Here is a 17,552-nt window from a genome sequence, read left to right on the forward strand (position 1 = left end):
CCTGTTGGTGAAAATACATCCACCACACAATGTTGTAAAGTTGAAAATGAGGCAATGGATATTTAGAGCCTGGCTCAGATAAGGAGATCCCATGAAAATGCAGAACTTCTCTTCTCTTCTCTTCTTTTCTCTTCTCTTCTCTTCTCTTCTCTTCTCTTCTCTTCTCTTCTCTTCTCTTCTCTTGCCTGGGAGGAGGTATAAGAAATGCAGACACAGGAAAAGGACAGGGCCTGCCTGGCTGGCCCATGGAAAAGTGTGGAAGAAAACTATGAATTTTGAGAAAGAAACAGAAAAGGAAAAAGGAAGTCGGTCTGCTTGCTTCCACCATCCAGAAGACAAGGCCACTTCCTGTGATGAAATCATGCTCTCCCACCCTCATCATCTACTCAGTAAGCCAATGCCAACCTCATCTGGGGGCGGGAGGAAGCAGAACCTCCTATAACCAGCCCCGGGAATCACCAGAGGTCCCAGCCCCACTCTCTCACCCCCACCCACCACCAGTCACAGGCTGGCAGTGCCCTCCATTGAAGACTGTCGAAGGACTGTCACCAGGGTGACTCTACTGCTCTGGGACTTATATCCCCCCTGGTCAAGGAAGGCTCTGGATTAGACAGGGCTTTCACAGCTGTGGAGGGAATCACCTTAGGAACATTATAAAAATATAACCTCCTGGGAGTCACCCCCCAGAACCCTGTTCTTGGGAGCTGAGGCCCTGAGGTTGTATGGGGCAACCGGGCAGAAGCATCCAGAAGGAGCAGAATGCTCTGTGGACTCACTGAGACTGGAGTTTGAGTCTTAGACCTACCACGTGAGAGTCATGCGACCTGGGGCAGGGCTTCCCTGAGCCTTTGTCTCCTCATCTGTAGAGTGGGGGAAAGAAGGACCCGCAAATCCAGTCTTGCATCCTGGGGTTCAAGGAGTGGCCTCCAGAAGGCCCAGCCTTACCTCTTAACCCCAGGGAGGGTGTGAGACTGCACAAAAGGAACTGATCAGGGCAGGGAATGGGGCTGGTGGGCCTGGGTCCTGCACAGGACTGCAGGGGAGGGACTGAAGGGGAGCCCCTGCTGGGAGAGGGAAAGACCAGGAGCAAGCTGGGTGTCCCTGATGCTGGGGCTGGAGGTCGAGGGCATCTGACCACCAGTGGTTCCCTCCTCCTTCTCTCTAGGGGGCTGAAGCTGGGCAGAGACTCATGGCTGTCTGTCCCCTTGCTGGAAGAGCTGGAGCTGGTCCTGCTGCCTCCCCTTCATCTGGGAAGACGGACATAGGCCAGGAGCTACTAAGCCAATGAAAAGGAGAGCTAGAGAGACAGACACTGACTCCTAAGGAGAGGTAGAGGGCTGGCTGTAGCCAGGAATCAAGGTGGGAGGGAGAGGCCACACATGGCCAAGGTCAGAACCATGGCCCTCAGGGTGAAGATGGAGGCTGGGGGCTCTGTCATGGCTCTCTGCACTCTGACCACAAGGAAGCACTTGTGCAATATAGGAAAAGAAGAAACCAGATTGATAAAGGAAGTGCTGGTTACTCTGGGTGCGGGTGAGTTTGGGGAAGGCTCTCACCCTCCCTTGCTCTTCTGAAGGGGCCTGATCCACGCTCTCCGGGTGTCTCCTGACCCCCCGAGGAGGGGTGCCTAAGGCCTCCCCTCTGGCCTTGACGGAGCTGCTGTCTTCTCCTCCCCTGGGAGGAGAGTGAGGCAATGGGTCTGTCCCTGCTGCTGTCTCTGCTGCTGCTGCCGACTTGTCTGCAGGCTGGTGAGTGTCCGGGACACCCTGGCTCTGCCCCGGGGCCCAGCGAGTCCCCAGGAAGGGCTGTGGCTGGGAAGTTGGAGAAGGGGTCTGCTGGGGTAACTGGTCAGGCCTCCCAGCCCCAGCAAGCAACGGTGCTAGGTCAGTGCCAACCCTGCACCCTCTTCCCTTCTCCAAGCCTGGCGAGGTGCACCCAGGCCAGAGAGCCAGTCCTACCACCTGTCACACTACTGGCGTGGGTGAGAGTGCAGAAGGTCTGGGGTTATCTTCTTCATCTCTCCCAGTGGCTTGAAAGTCTCTCCTCTCCCCCCTCCTGCAGATAGCTCAGAAGAATGCGATTCAGATCCTGACTATCATCAGGTCAACCAACCAAAGTACCTCTCAGCCCCCATGGGTGGCTCCGTCCACATCAATTTCTCCTTCTATTACTGCTGGGAGTTAGCCAAGAATTCCAGAGTGAGTGTGGCCTTGAGACGGACACAATTCCATGGGGAGTTCATCTACAACAGTACTTGGCCTTCCTTCCATAAGGACTACAAGAACCGGATCTCCCTGAACTTGCCAAAGGGTCAGAAGTCTGGCTCCCTGCAGATATCGAACCTGCGGAAGGAGGATGAGAATATATACTTTTGCCGGGTCCAAGTGGAAACACGAGAAGATGGCAAGAAGGTGTGGCAGGCCCGCCAGGGGACCAAACTCACCATCACCCACGGTGAGTCCAGCTGCCCCGGCAGCCATCACGCCCACCCTGCTGAGGCTCTTAAAGGCCATGGTGCCCTCATCCCCCAGGCCTGGCCCAGGCCCCAATCTTCCTCCTCACTCCTTCTCTCAAACTCCTCTCCCCACACCCACCTCCTCCCCAGGCCTCTGCCAACTTTACTCTTTCTCCTCCATCTCCCCAGGCCTGGGCTGCCCTCCTCACCCATCCCCTTCCAGGCCCCAACCCCACTCCCCGGCCTCAGCACTTTCTGGGCTCCCCAGTTAGCTTCCCTTCTTGCTCCAAGCTGGGGCTCCAGCCCTGCCTCCCTACCCTCGTCCCATGCCATCCTGGTGGACTTGACTTCTTCAGGATGTGGGCTGCCTTCCCTTTGTCATGTGTCTGCCTGTGCAGCCCCAGCCAACCCTGAGTCTTGCATCTCCCCACAGCCATGGGCTCAGCCCAGCACACACAGCAGGTACCCAGTGATGACCCGAGAGCCCAGGTTCCCTGGCAACACCCCATTACCTGTCTTTCCAATCTCCCCACTTCCTTCTCCTGCTCTGTTCCTCAGAACCCGACCCACAATGCTCCCTGCCCAGCCCCAGCCCTCCTCTCCTTTCCCATCTCCCTCTTCCCCTGCCTCCATCCTCTTGACCCTCCTTGCTCCCCCATCCCTACTGCCCACCTCTGCCTGTACTGTCCCCATTGTCCACTCCGATCTCGCTCCTCCGTGCTGGCTTTGAGAAGCACGTGTGCAGCAGAAATATGGCAGCTCTCGCTTACTGTGCGCTGTTGGGTTGAACAACTTGGTATGCATCACCCTAGTGAACCTTCCCCATGACCCCACAGTAACAGTAGGTACTGCTGTTGTCTTCCTGTTACAGATAGGGACACTGAGGCTCCAAGAGCCCAAACGCCTGCCCAAAGCCACAGTCGTGGTGCAGGCGGGACTTGAACCCAGTTTAAACCAGAGCCTCCACTCTTAACCAGTGGCTGCTCAGCCTCACCAGCTGACCTGATCATATCGTTGTCTTGACCTATCTTTCACCCAATGATGGGATGTGTCACATTAATGGATCTTCCCAGTCACTCAGCAGGCCGTGGGAACTGGAACCTAGGTTTGTCCCCAGAGCAGTGTGGGGAGGGCGTCTCTCCCAGGAGCAGGCACTGGGGGACGCACTGTCTGTAGGCAATTCCTTAAAAACTAAACATCGTAGGTTTGCTTTTTACACCCACTTGCACCGGCAATTCTGAGCAATGCCTCACTGCTCTTGGTGGGAAGGACACTCTCTGCGGCCCCGCCCTCGGTAACCCCTGCCCCGTAGGACCACCGCGCTGGTTTACAGCAAATAGACAGTGGCTCACAACCTGAATTAGGCAAGACAGCCTTGGATTTATATTTCTGGCACCTTCTCCATCTTCCCTTAAATGGCCTTTCCGGGGAGATTTTGGCTCTCCTCAGACCCCTCCTTCCTCCTTCCTTAATCCTCCTAACTTTTCTCATTTCTCAGTTTCAGTCACGTTTGCTATGAGTTTCATCAATAAATTAATTTTTTCCATTAATACAATTAATTGGATATTCATGCTCATATATTTTTTTAAAATACAGGAAAGTAATAAAAAGAAAAGTTTTACCTAAGTGAAGTACTGCCATGCAAAGACATCACCCCAAAGGGATGTTTGCAGCTAACAGAACTGATAAGTTTGTGGTTGGCTTAATAATGTTTTTTACATACAGATGTTTTCGTTTTGTAGCCAAATCTCACTGTATTCTCCTTTGTAAATTCCTGTTTTTATTTCTTAGCCCCAAATCCTATATTCCATTAGGGGCTGAAAATATTTTAATTTCTTCTGACTTTTTAAAAGAATTTATTTTTTTATTTATTTACTTACTTACTTGTTTGCTTGCTTATTTGCTTATTTATTTAAGAGAGAGAGAGAGAGAGTGTGTGTGGGTGTGTGTGTGTGTGTGTGTATGAGCACAAGCAGGAGGGGAGGAGCGGAGGGAGAAGGAGAAGCAGACACCCCGCCGAGCAGGACCCTGGGATCATGACCTGAGCCAAAGGCAGACGCTTAACCAACGGAGCCACCCAGGCACCCCTAATTTCTTCTGATTTTTGTATGCTTTCTTTTGACAGTAAAACTCATTAATGTAGTGAGGATTTCTTTTGGTATATGGTGTGAGGTAAAGAACTAAATTGATCTTTTTACCAAGAAACAAATCAATCATCCCAACTGCGTTTATGGAATCTTTTTTCTCCTCTCCATTGACTCATAGGCCTGGCCTTTTTGTAGGATGGCACCCACTTCTGGTCTGTTGGCTCCATTTCCCTGTTCTGCCTTCTCTCTTGTTGCCGCCACACTGTTCTAGGGACTGTAACTTGGTCATGTTTCAGTGGCTGATAAGACTATGTCCATCAGAACCATGTTACTTCCTCAAAAACCTTATTATGGTTTTGGCTTATTGCTTCACATAAATATTAGAATAAGTTTGCGAACTTCTGAAGAAAACAGCTATAGGTATTTTTAAAATCAGAATTGCATTAAACTTATAAGACAATTGACAGAAATGGAAATCAGTGTAATGTCCAGTCTTCCCACCCAGAAATGGCCCCTGTTCTATACCCCTCAGTAACCTTGGGAGTGTTCTTCTAAAGACCACGTAAATATCTCACAAGATGCTTTCCTCTAAATCTTTTATTTTTATTATTAATATCAAGATTATTTTTGAAAATTCATTTTTCTATAATTTTCACTAGAAAATATTGCATAAATTCTGGCCAAATGGTGGGTTATATGCACTTTTACCTCCCCTCCCTACCAAACCCTACTAAAATGACAGCAAAGAGAATTTTTTAAGACAAAATCCACACGGACAAAAAGTATGTGAGTCATGTAGTCAAAAACAATACTTGGGAAGCTGGAAACACATAGACCAACGTACCTGGCCTAGGAGACCAGGGGAGCTTAGCCCTAAACCAGCAGTGGGGAGACCCAGAAGAAAGGCAATTTTTACACTGCAAAACCCCTTGATGGTTCATGAAGGGCAACCCCAGAACCCCCAACAGTGGGAGTGAAAGTGGGTCAGAAAGCTGGAGGGCTGGGTGAGAAACTGTTTAAGAAGCAGGGAAACCTCTATGCCCCCTTCCCTCACCCAGCAGAGAATGGAAATTTGCTTTCCAGAAAGGATGGACCAGAGAGACTCTGGGGGCAGTACCCCAGGCATACTGGGGACAAGGGATCAGTCCTTAAAACTGGAGATTTGGTGAACTGATGAGACCCTAAACGCCTTGCCCCCCTTAGATGCCTCCCAGGACTCAGGCATCCCAGCTGGTATCCCCCACCCCACGAAGGGCAAGAAATTAGCAGATTCTTCTCTGGGAAATCTATCTGATGGGCCCAAAAGGATCTAGAAATCCTAACAGATCCTACAGCCCACTAGCTGACAAGCACTTTCTCCCAGACCACACACACAGCTTCCAATCAGCGTCGCTTTCTACACACTGGCTACCAAGGGAGCAAGGACATGGGTCTCTGTCTCTCACGGAATCCCCCAGCCCTGAGGATTGACCCCTCGCCTCTGCTGTGCCTGGGATGCCTGAGGCTTGAGATGCCATTTAAAACTATGATTACACTAAACACGGAATCCTTCCCCCATGAAACACACAACAAAACGAATGATGGGGGACCTGGAAGAAACCAAGGCAATGGAGGGACAATAAAACTCAGATAACTACCATCTTCCGAAAGTTGAGAGCGCAAGCATGGAGCAACAGACAGAGCTTTCCAAACCAGGAACTTTTGGGAACTTGAGCTATAATGGTGAAAATGGAAAACCCGGTAAAAGGATTGCGAGATCAAGTTGACGGACATGTCTCAGAAGGCCGACAAAGAGTCATGGACCTGGAAACTGTAGCAGGTTGGAGAGCAGCCCCTACAAAGACATGTCCCACATTCCAGCTCCTAGAACCAGAGACTCTTACCTTACATGGTAACAGATGTGACTCAGTTAGGACTTCTGCGGTGAGGAGGTTATCTGGGATTCTCTGGGTGGGCCCTAAATGCAAACACTAGCCTCCTTCTAAGACGGAGGCAGAGGGAGACTTGTCACAGAAGAGAAGGCCATGTGGCCACAGAGCAGAGTCCGTGGTGCAGCCTCCAGAAGCTGGAGGAAGCAGGGAACAGTCTCCCCCAGAGCCTCCCGAGGGTGTACAGCCCTAGTAACACCTTGCTTTTTGACCTCTGGCCTCTAGGACTGTGAGAGACTAAACTTCAGTTGCTTTAAGTCACCCAGTTTCTGGTCATTTCCTACAGCAGCCATAGGAAAGTCATATAGAGAAAAACTGAGGATTGGTCCAAGAGCTCCAGTCTCTAAATAATGGGAGTTCCAGAAACAGAAGAGAGAAGGCTGTGGGAAGAAAACATCGACCAAATATCTCTAGAAATTTTCCAGAACAAAGGAGTCCAGAGAAATGGGTAAAAATAAAAAGACCTACCTTGGGACACTGCAACATGAAATTTCAAAACGTCAGGGACAAAAAGATGATTCAAAAAATTTCTAAAGAGGGAAAAACAGGCCACAGGAAATTTGGGAATCACAATGCCTCTGGCGGTCTCCATAGCAACAGAAGAAGCTGGACGGCAATGGTTGAATGCCTTGAAATTCTAAGAGAAAATTCATTCATTCATTCATTCATTCATTCATTCAACAAATATTGATTGAATACCTACTATGTGTCAGGTGCTGATATGGACACTGGGGAAACAGCAGGAAAGAAAAAAAAAAGCAAAACATGCCCACAACAATACCATTTGCACATAGGTGTGGAAAGAAGACTGAAGAGAAAGCCAACAAATTAATTCTGTGTGTTGGATGGTGGTGAAAAGAGAAAAGGAGGGAAATGGAGCAGAATCTGGGGGAGAAAGGTTGCTAGGGTGCTACTCTATTCCACTGGAATGGAAAGGCCCCGGGAACATTAGTGAGAGCTGGGAGGACGCAGCACTGCCACGGGGTGACTGAGGAGAGTTTTGAGTAGAGCACAGGGTAGGGAAACCAGTCAGGGATGGGAGACAACCATCCCCAGGACTGAGGTGCAGGCTAGAGAGATGGTATGGGGACAAGAGAGGAGCTGTGAGAGATGGAGTCAATGTTTCTGGGATGCTTCGTTTTAGGTGTCAACTTGACTGGGCTAAGGGATGCCCAGAGAGGTGGTAAGACATTGTTTCTGGATGTCTGTGATTGTATTTCCAGAAGAGTTTAGCAGTGGGTGGGCATCATCCAAACCGTTGAGAGCCTGAAAAGAACAAAAAGTAGAGGATGGGCAGGGACCTCCACTTCTCCTGCCCTCAGACTTTGGAACTCCTGGTTCTTGGGACTTTGGAATCACACTGGGACTTACATAAATGGTTTCCTTGGTTCTCGGACCTATAGGTCTGACTTGGAACTACACCACCAGCTTTTCTGGGCCTCCTATTTGCAGACAGCAAACTATGGCTTCTCAGCTGTCATAATCACATGAACCAATTCCTCAAAACTCTACATCTCTTTCTATATCCCATCAGTTCTATGTCTCTGAGAACCCAAATTAATGTAAGACCCAGTGGAGAAGTGGCCAAGGTCTATGCCATGACCTACCCTCCTCTCTCCCTCTCTCTCTCTCTTTTTTTAAGATTTTATTTATTTATTGGACAGAGAGAGAGATAGCCAGCAAGAGAGGGAACACAGGCAGGGGGAGTGGGAGAGGAAGAAGCAGGCTCCCAGCGGAGGAGCCTGATGTGGGGCTCGATCCCAGGACTCCGGGATCACGCCCTGAGCCAAAGGCAGACACTTAATGACTGAGCCACCCAGGCACCCCTCCCTCTCTTTTTTTTAAAAAAAGATTTTATTTATTTATTTGAGACAGAGAGTGAGATTGAGAGCACGAGGGGGCAGGGGTGGCACGGGAGGGTCAGAGGGAGAGGGAGAAGCAGGCTCCCCGCTGAGCAGGGAGCCCAACATGGGGCTCTATCCCAGGACCCCGGGATCATGACCTGAGCCAAAGGCAGATGCTTAACCGACCAAGCCACCCAGACGCCCCTCTCCCTCTATCTCCTGAAGGTGACTCCCACTGGCCACTGAATAGAAACCACTGTGTGAGAGAACCCATGGATGGAGTCCACCAAAACCAGCCTCCAAAGGCACAAAGCAGGTGGAGAAGAGTTGGGGAGTGGATCTAAGAGAAGCCAGCAGAGAAATCCAGCCTAGGCACAGATATGTAGGAAGTTGAGGTAGAGGTCTAGAGAAGAATATTCTAGTCAAGAGGGATCAGCAAGGGCAGAGGCTGTGAGGTGGGACAAGTAATGGCTGAAGCAGATGAAGAAGCTGATGGTGGCAGGAGGCGAGATCAGAACAGGCAGTGGGGGTGGGTCCTGTGTGGCTCTGAAAGCCAAGAAAAGAACTTTCACTAAGTGCAATGAGTCTACTGAGGGTTTCCTGCTGTGCTCTGATGTGCATTGTGCAAGTGTCCCTCCAGCTGTTGTATGGAGAATAAGACTGTAAGGATGAACAAGGTCACAAGCAGGGACACCAGTGAGAGGTGATATGCCTTGAATAGGGTGACAACAAGGGCAGTTGAGATGCTGATTATATTTTGAAGACTGAGCAGACAGGATTTGCAGATGATGGGATGTGGGGGTGAGAAAGAGAAGAAGCAAGGGTGACTCTAAGGCTTTTGGCCTGAGCCTCTTCAAGGTTGGTGTTGCTCTTTACCGAGAGGGGGACATGGGGGAGGAACAGGCTTGGGAGGAAATCAAAAGTTCTGTTCTGGACATCTGAAATTTGAGATATTACAAGACAAACAAATGGAGGTGTGAGTAGGCAGTGAGATACCGGAGTTGGCAGCACAGGGATAGAGGTGGCTGGATATGTAAATTTGGGCAGGATCTGCATATCGCTGGTAGTTAATGCAATGGGACTGGATAAATTATCTGGGAAGGGAGTGTAGATAGAGAGGGGTTTCTAGGACTGAACCTAGGTAGTCCCATGATTGTTACAGGTTAGGAAAAGGAGGAATCAATAAGAAGACAGAAGGAGCTGCTAGGGACACAGGAAAAGAACAAAGAGAGAACAGTTTCCCAGAAGCCAAGAGCAGAACCATGTCATGAAAAGGACATCAAATGCTGGACTGTCGAGTAAAATGGAGAACATGGGGGTGTGAGCGATCTAAATCCTCGATTTCAGTGGTAGGAAGTAAATAAACATGACTTAAGACAAATCAAGCAACAGCAGTATGTGCATATGATTTAGAAAAACGAGGTTAAAGTCAGAAGAAATAGCTCGAGGTGGGCCTTATGCACGGGCTGCTGTTTTTATAAACTATGGAATCTGTGGACTCTAAATTATGTGCCTATTGGGGCGTCTGGGTGGCGCAGTTGGTTAAGCAACTGCCTCTTGGTGTTGGCTCATGCCCCGATCTCAGGATCCTGAGACTGAGCCCATGTTCTGCTCCCTACTCAGTGGGGAATCTGCTTGCGATTCTCTCTCTCCCTCTTCCTCTGCACCCCCCATACTCTCCCTCTCCAATAAATAAATAAATCTTTAAAAAAAATAAACAATGTGCCTATACAAGTTTGATCAATGTTGAATTTTGAAAATAATAAAGGTACAGGTAATACTTGCACATCATTTAAAAAAAAGGTCCAACAATACAGAAGGGAGTCAAATGAAAAGTATATTCCTTCCTCTGCACTGTATCTCCCCAGCCACTACTTCTTTCTGCAAAATGCTCTCTCTTACAGATACAGATATAGATATAGATATAGATACATTATGCAAATAGAATCCAACTGTGTGCTAGTCCGCTCTACAACTTGTTTTCATTTCCCCCGTATCACAAAGTATCTTTCCATTTCAGTACATATACAGCTCTGCCTTTAAAAAAAAAAAAAAAGGCTGCAGGGTGTCTCCCTGTAGCAATGTACCACAATCTACTGACTCAGTCTTCTGTTTAAAGACATTTAAGTTGCTGCCACATCACAAAACTGCAAAGAACACCCTAAACACAGGCCTTTGAACAGTTGCTCAGCGTTTCCACAGGACAGATTTCTAGTGCTGAAATCATTGGGTCAAAGGGCATAACCTGGGTATCTTACATTTTGCAAAGGCATTCCCAAAGGTTGTGCCAACTTATGCTTCCATCGTGGCGGTCCTGGGTATTTTCCTCCACTCAGCTCAGTGAGAAACATAGGCCTTTATCATTTTAACCTATATTTTAAAAAAAATTATGTTATCATTTTATGAAATGAATAGGAATTGCATTGTGTTGCATACTTCTCTGTGTTCCAGAATCTACCTGGGGATTTTTTGTTCCTTAAATTTTCACAAGAATTTACCCATAAAACCTCCTGAGCTTGGAATCCTTATGATAGGTAGCTCTTTAATAGCGTTCTCGCTTTTTTTTTTCTCAAGTTTATTTTTTTTTAGTAAAATCTATCCCGGACGTCGGGCTCAAACTCATGACCCCCAAACCAAGAGTCTCATGCTCTTTTGATTGAGCCAGCCAGGCGCCACTAAAGTTTTTTCTTCTTTGTTTACCTATCACTGAAAGTGTACTACTTAACTCCATTTTCAAAAATTTTTATTTCAGAAAATCATCCAATTCAGAGTTTTTAAAATTTATCAACGTATAATTGAGCATATACTCAGAAATGATTTCAACAGACTCTTGATAGGTTTGCAAGAGTCTTGTCTATTTTCTTGTTTGTTTCTCGTTTTACATTTGTTTGTTTTTCCCCTAAATAACCACTTCCTGCATTTATCTCTGTTGTCCTGATTCCTAATGAATTTATTCCTACAAAGGTTTCATTACCTTTCTCCTGAGTTTTTGTAGGGCTGGCTTCTTTCGGGTTTTGGTACTTTTTCTAAGGAATCAACTATTCTGTTCCTTTTTCAAATATCTTCTTGTTTTAAATAATAAAAGCACTTGATACTATGAATTTGGCTTAGCGTGTGGCTTTAGTCACATTCTAGGAGGTATTTTTTTTTTTAATAGGTATTCCTCTGGTTTTTATTTTTCTAAATAGCATGTTATATACATTTGTTTAAGACTTTAAATTTTTTATCTCAATTAAAAGATGGTTTTATTACTCCTTTCTAATGAAGGTCAACAGAAAATGTAGTCCTCACTAACCTGAAGCTTTCATTGGAGTTGAATTTTTTCCTGTGGCTTAGCATTCTGTCAGTTTTTTTTTTTTTAAGATTTTATTTATTTATTTGACAGAGAGACAGCCAGCGAGAGAGGGAACACAAGCAGGGGGAGTGGGAGAGGAAGAAGCAGGCTCCCAGCGGAGGAGCCCGATGTGGGACTCGATCCCGGAACACCGGGATCACGCCCTGAGCCGAAGGCAGACGCTTAACGACTGCGCTACCCAGGCGCCCCAGCATTCTGTCAGTTTTTAAACAGTGCATTAAACTTCTATAAAGGTATAATTTTTTTGTAGGAAGTTCAATATATATTAATTTAATCTTAAAAATAATCTTAAAAATAATCTAATATATACTAGGTGCTTTACAGATGTTTTGCCACTTATTAAAACAATCCAGAAAGGACAAATACTGTTTGGTTCCACTTATAAGAAGTCCCCAGAGCAAATTCATAGGGACAGAGAACAGAACAGTGGGTACCTGGGGCTGGGGAAGGGGGTGTGTAGTGAGTGTTTAATGGGGACAGAGTTTGGGTTTGAGAAAATGACAGAGTTCTGGAGAAAGATAGTGGTGATGGTTGCACAGCAGGGTGAATGTACTTAATGCCACTGAACTATATACTTAAATAAGATTAAAACAGTAAATTTTATGTTACTTATATCTTACCACAATGAAAAAATGTATTTTCTTCCTGTGACTTAGTGATCCCTATTTGTCGGCGATGAAATGAGGTTCTGAGGTCACAGCACTGATGGGAGGTAGAGTCAGCATTTAAGCTGGGTGATGTGGATTCCTTACCCCCTCCCTGTGAGAGTTGCTCCCCTCCCCCAATATTCCCCAAACTAGGGAACAAGGTGACAAGTTTCATCCAGAAACCTCCAGTCCTCCAGGAGAGAATCTGCTAAATTCTCATGTCTTCTCAGCTGCCATGATGACCACCGAGGGCCCCACCAGCACTGCCCCCATCAGCACTGGCCTCGGTGTCTCGGAAGGCAATGGGAGCTCAGCATCTTCACCCCTGAGTGTGGGAGCTGCAGTCGGGGTGGCACTGGCTGGTGCCGTGCTCATAATTGCAATTTTGGGACTGATACTCTACCACAGGTGGAGGAGAAGCAAAGGTAAGTGGTTCTGGGCCACGCCCCCTGCCGAGCATCATTCTGCATTAAAAAATGCAGATCCCTGCTGGGCTTGAGGTCTGGGCGTGGGAATCTGCATTTTTAAAGGTCTCATCAAGTGGCGTCTGTGTGTGATCAAGTTTGAGAACCACTGCTCCAGACCAATCCTCATCCACAAAGGAGAGGGAGTGACTGCCTCATTTGGAAAGAGCTGTAGTCATTTGGGTGGAAGGAGGGGAATCAGGGAGGACTTCCCATAGGAAGTGTCCCTGCAAAAAGACTCAAAGAATATGAAAATTAGCCTGGCAAACAGTGAGGGTGGTGAAGAGGTCACTATCCATGCAGGTGCAGGAAATCAGTGTGTGAACTCTAAGTAGCTCAGTGCTGTGGAGGAGGCTGGAGATGGGAGAAGAGCACCTTGTAAATGAAACCCAAAGCCTCTGATCCCAGAGGCAACATCAGCTCTGCCTTACAGATACATCAGTCTGAGGTGGAGGGGCCAGAGGGGGCCGGGTGGGGCCAGTCTAATGTGGTCGCGGTGGATGGAGGGAGAGAGCCAGATCCTGAACAGTTTAAGAGGGAAAACCAGTAGGACTTGGTGATTGGACTGGTGTAGAGGTGAGGGAGTGGGAAGAACCAGGGTGAATGAATCCATGGTGACGCCACCGAACGAATTAGAGAACACAGGGGTCAAAGACCATGTTTGGGGGAGAATGATGGTTCTCTAGTTTGGGATATGTTAGAGATGCCTGTGTGGCATCTGAGCAGAGATGTTCATCAGAAATGTGGATGTGTGCATTTATAGCTCAAGAGGAGAGGGCTAGAGACATTCATTATTTACACCCCAGCACCCTCCAATATTGATTTGAAATTCCTCTGAAGAAGATTTTCAGGGAGAGGAGATTAGCCCCAGCAGATGTTAAAGCACAGAGGTGAAGAGCAAAGAGTCCGGACAGCCTGCAGTCAGATCCTGGCTGAGTCAACTCTGGGGCAATGATACTATGACTCTGTGCCTCAACTCACTCATCAGGAAAATGGGAAGAGTAATTATACTTACCCCGAGGGTTGTCATGACAATTAAGCGTAACACACTGAGAATAGATCCTGGCACGGAGTAAGGACCATATGAGCAGTAGCGCCTGCAGTTATTAAGCTGTAATGATTAAAATGATGAGTTGCTGTCATACTAAAACACAGATAAACCAATATATGAAAAGAGAAAAGCCCACATATAGGCAGGATGAAACAGATCAAAATATATTCAGGAATTTAGTAGGTTAATAAGTAGTATTTCTAATCAATGGGGAAAGATGAGTCATTCCACACACGGTGCTGGAAGAATTGATTAGCCATCTGGAGAAAATAATATTATCTCATAATTTGCACCAAAATAAATTCCACAGAGATCAATCAAAGAGTTAAATGAGGGGGAAAATAACCCCAGTACTAGAGAAAGCATGTGAGGCCATCTTATATCCATGGAGTGGAGATGGCCTCCCTAAGTATGACATAAAACCTAAAAGCCATGAATAAGTATATTGATAAACTCAATGATACACAAATTGCTTTTAATTCTGCAGAGGAAAAAGGACAGCGGTTGTTTCTAGAGTGAGGATGAGGTTTGGAGATGAAGAGCTGTGACAGTCACTGGGGGAATGGAAGATGGTATCTCAGGATTGCACCCAGATGAGAAGCCAGAGCTCTGTAAAAGCATCGCTGCACATGATCATGTTTCCCCCAGCAGTATTAACCATGCAGATTAGAAACTTCTAGAACTTGTTGCTTAGAAGTTACATTCCCCTGCTGGCACCAGAGACCAAAAGTAACAGGGCTTAGATAAGACAGAGTTTCTTGTTTCCCCTCATATAAAAGGATGAGGAGGCAGATGGTAGAAGCCACTGTCCTCAGGCACTCAGGCTTCCATCTTCCTGCCTACTGGCTTCTATCCTGAAGGTTGCCTCGTGATCCAAGACAGCTGCTCAGGCTCCAGCCATTATTTCTGAATCCAGGCAGGAAACAGGAGGAAGGAAGAAAGGATGAAAAGACCACAACTTCCCCTTGAACCATATTGGCAAGGATGTAGTCATAGGTCTCATATCTATCAGTAGGGGAGCATACGGCCACCCCAGATAAAATCAAGGTGCTGTAACTGAGTAAGAAGAAATGAATGGATATTGGGTAAGCAAATAGCATCCCCTGCCATAGGCTGCATCCAGAACTAAAGATGTGTCAGCTAAGTGTGGCAGAAAGACAGGAGAACGGGAGAGGTCAAGGGGCTCATGAGAGGGGGAGTGGAGAGTAGAGGATCAGCAGGGAGCTTGCACAGCCCGAAAGAAAGTGGATTACTAAGGGATAAGAGTTCGGGGGCTCAAAACACAGGTATAGCAAGCAGGATGATGGTAAGAGAAAGCTGGAAGGAAAGAAAGACGTAGCATAAAAATGATGCTGGCATTTAATATTTCCGAGTTCTCAGTCCCAGAGAAAACAAAACAAAACAAAACACCCCAGGGTATGGCAGAGTTGAGGGCACTGGAGTTTGGGGGACATGAGTCCCGTGTGTTCAGAGGGTTGTCTCTGTGGATGACAGGACCTCCCAGGATGGTTTGGGTGGCAGAGGGGATGTCTGTGGAGCAGGGGCCAATCCTTGGGAAATGCCACAGAGAGACTCAGGAAGATGAGGAGGGAAGAGGGTGGTGGGGAGACCGGCAGTTTTCAGTGGCGGAAGGTGGAGAGGAACGGGCTGCAGCACAGACCCAGGTCCCAGCTATGAAGTTCCCAAGGCAGGAGAGAAACAACCGCCACAGGAAAGCACAAAAAGCCAGTGTTTCAGGGCAGGAGGAAGCAGTGAGGCTGAGACGAGGGTGGAAGGAGAGGAATGGGTTGGCAGGGCCTCAGCAATGGAAGGAGAAAGGTTGAGGGGTGCTTGGGGAATTCTAGGAACGGGGAAGGACACAAAGGGAAAAGCTGAGAGAGAGAGAGAGTGAGGGGGACGGAGAGAGGGAAAACATGCAGGCAAGAGCTGCTCTCCAGATTTGGTGTTGAGGACATCCGCAGGACAGGGTTGGGACGCCTCAGGATGCCAGCAGGTGTCACTCTGAGTCCCAGGTGGGCCCAACAGAGCTGCTCCAATGCCCTGGTCTCTCTGGGGGTTGGCCTCAGAACACACAAAGCAGGACGGCAGGGGGGAGAGATGCCCTCTATGGTTGGCACCCTGACATGTTCTGTTTCCCTNNNCAGGTCTGCATGCTAAAGCCCAAACCGTAGCCAGGTGAGTGCTTGTCCTGCTTGGGAAACAGTTAGTTCCTTATGGGAAGAGCACAGGGCTCTACAGGTCCTTTCCCAGTGGGCATCTCTTTTCTCAGAGCCACTTCCCTCCTCAGCTCCTAGCCTCTCCCCCGCTCCGTCCCTCTGGAGCCCTCTTCCTCTTCACCCTCCCACCTCCCCTTCCCTCCAACCCATCTTCCCAACTTTTTTCCTTCTCTCCAGCCCCTTCCCTCCCCTCTCTCCCTCCCGGGCTGGGCACCTGCCAGGACCTGAGATGGGTGGTGTTGGTGTTCATTCTTCAGTTTGTACCAACGCTGCAGGGCAGACAAGACTTTACCCTTCCCAAGGCTCCTCCAACAAAGCCCCTTCACCAGGACAATCCACCTTCAATGCGCCCTTGGGACCTCTACTGGCTACACTGCAAACTGTCTCTCAATCTTCCAGGAGGCCTCCTGAGAGAGCCTCAAACCAGAGCTCACCTCAGAGTGTCAGGGGGTCGCAGAGCCCCACACACAGAGAACCAGCCCCAGACAGGTTTGAACTCTCTTCTGCCTAGCCTCTAACCCACTTTCCTCCCTCTCCTCCCTATACAGGGGATCCTCCCAAAACACTGAGGAGAAGTATGAGAACATTGGGATTAGAAGTAAGTTCTTACCCCCATCACTCCTCCCCTCTACACCTTGGCCTTTCCTTCCTCACACACTCCCTGCTCACACACGTGCCCCACCCATCCCTCCTGCCTGACCCCGGTCCTGACGCCGATGACCTCACTGCTGGAGGCCCCTGCCCATTTCTCTACCCTGGCCGGCATGCCACCTGACCCCGGCACGCCTTAATTTTTTTCTAGGACAACAAACAGACCCCAAGCTGCAGCCCAAGCTGGAGCCCAAGGTAAGCATCTCAGACTAGGGCCTGAAGGAATTAAAGAGAAGTTTGGAGAAGGTGGGGTAGAGGGAATACAGGGACTGCTCGCTGTGTCGGTGGAGCACTCAGGTGCCAGGTTACTGCTCTCAGGTGAGGACAGCTCCCCTTCCACTGTCTCACGTCCTTCTCCTTCCTTCACACCAGGATGAAGCCCAGGACAACAGCGGCATCCTCTATGCCTCCCTCTCCCTCTCCAGCTCCTCATCACCAGCACCACCTCCCTGCATCCCTCCCCAGGAGGAGACCCTATACTCTCTTGTAAAGGCCTGATGAGTGGGACTGGAGGATGACCTCCTTGACTAAGCTGCCCAGCAGGTCACAGCTTCGATAATAATGCCAGCCAGACACAGAAGACTCAGAGCCAGCGGGTGTGGAAGGCCACCAAGGACCGCAGAGAAACAGAGCCATCTGCTCCAATTCCCTCTCCACCTTCCCAGCCCTTGCCCACAAGAATAAAAGTACCCGCAGAATCTGCCCAAAGGCATCTAAGGAGAAAACTGATGGCATCTTCCACTTCTGTCTTCTCCTTCTCACCAAAAATGAACTATACTAAAAAGCTCACACTGAGATCCCTCCCCCAGTACTGGAGTTCGGTGACTGCCTCTGGGGACCAATAAGCCTGAAAG

General features: G+C 48.3%; 1 protein-coding gene across 3 annotated transcripts; it reads left to right on the forward strand.

Annotated features, from left to right (window-relative positions):
- Positions 1-1,489: 1,489 nt before the first annotated feature.
- PILRA (paired immunoglobin like type 2 receptor alpha) lies at positions 1,490-17,418 on the forward strand. 3 transcript variants are annotated; one of them, XM_040634850.1, is made up of 7 exons: positions 1,491-1,748; positions 2,062-2,454; positions 12,547-12,741; positions 15,976-16,006; positions 16,596-16,645; positions 16,850-16,893; positions 17,071-17,418. In XM_040634850.1, exons 1-7 carry the CDS (start codon positions 1,694-1,696, stop codon positions 17,194-17,196), a joined length of 894 nt encoding a protein of 297 aa, XP_040490784.1. In that variant the 5' UTR covers positions 1,491-1,693; the 3' UTR covers positions 17,197-17,418. The 3 variants fall into 3 exon arrangements, with proteins under 3 accessions (XP_040490783.1, XP_040490784.1, XP_040490786.1); XM_040634852.1 differs by lacking the exon at positions 16,850-16,893 and having other exon boundaries at positions 17,071-17,211; XM_040634849.1 differs by lacking the exons at positions 12,547-12,741; positions 15,976-16,006; positions 16,596-16,645; positions 16,850-16,893; positions 17,071-17,418 and having other exon boundaries at positions 1,490-1,748; positions 2,062-4,055.
- Positions 17,419-17,552: the final 134 nt, after the last annotated feature.

The sequence above is a fragment of the Ursus maritimus genome, unplaced genomic scaffold (assembly GCF_017311325.1).
Source record: "Ursus maritimus isolate PB19 unplaced genomic scaffold, ASM1731132v1 scaffold_2, whole genome shotgun sequence".
Lineage (NCBI taxonomy): Eukaryota > Metazoa > Chordata > Mammalia > Carnivora > Ursidae > Ursus > Ursus maritimus.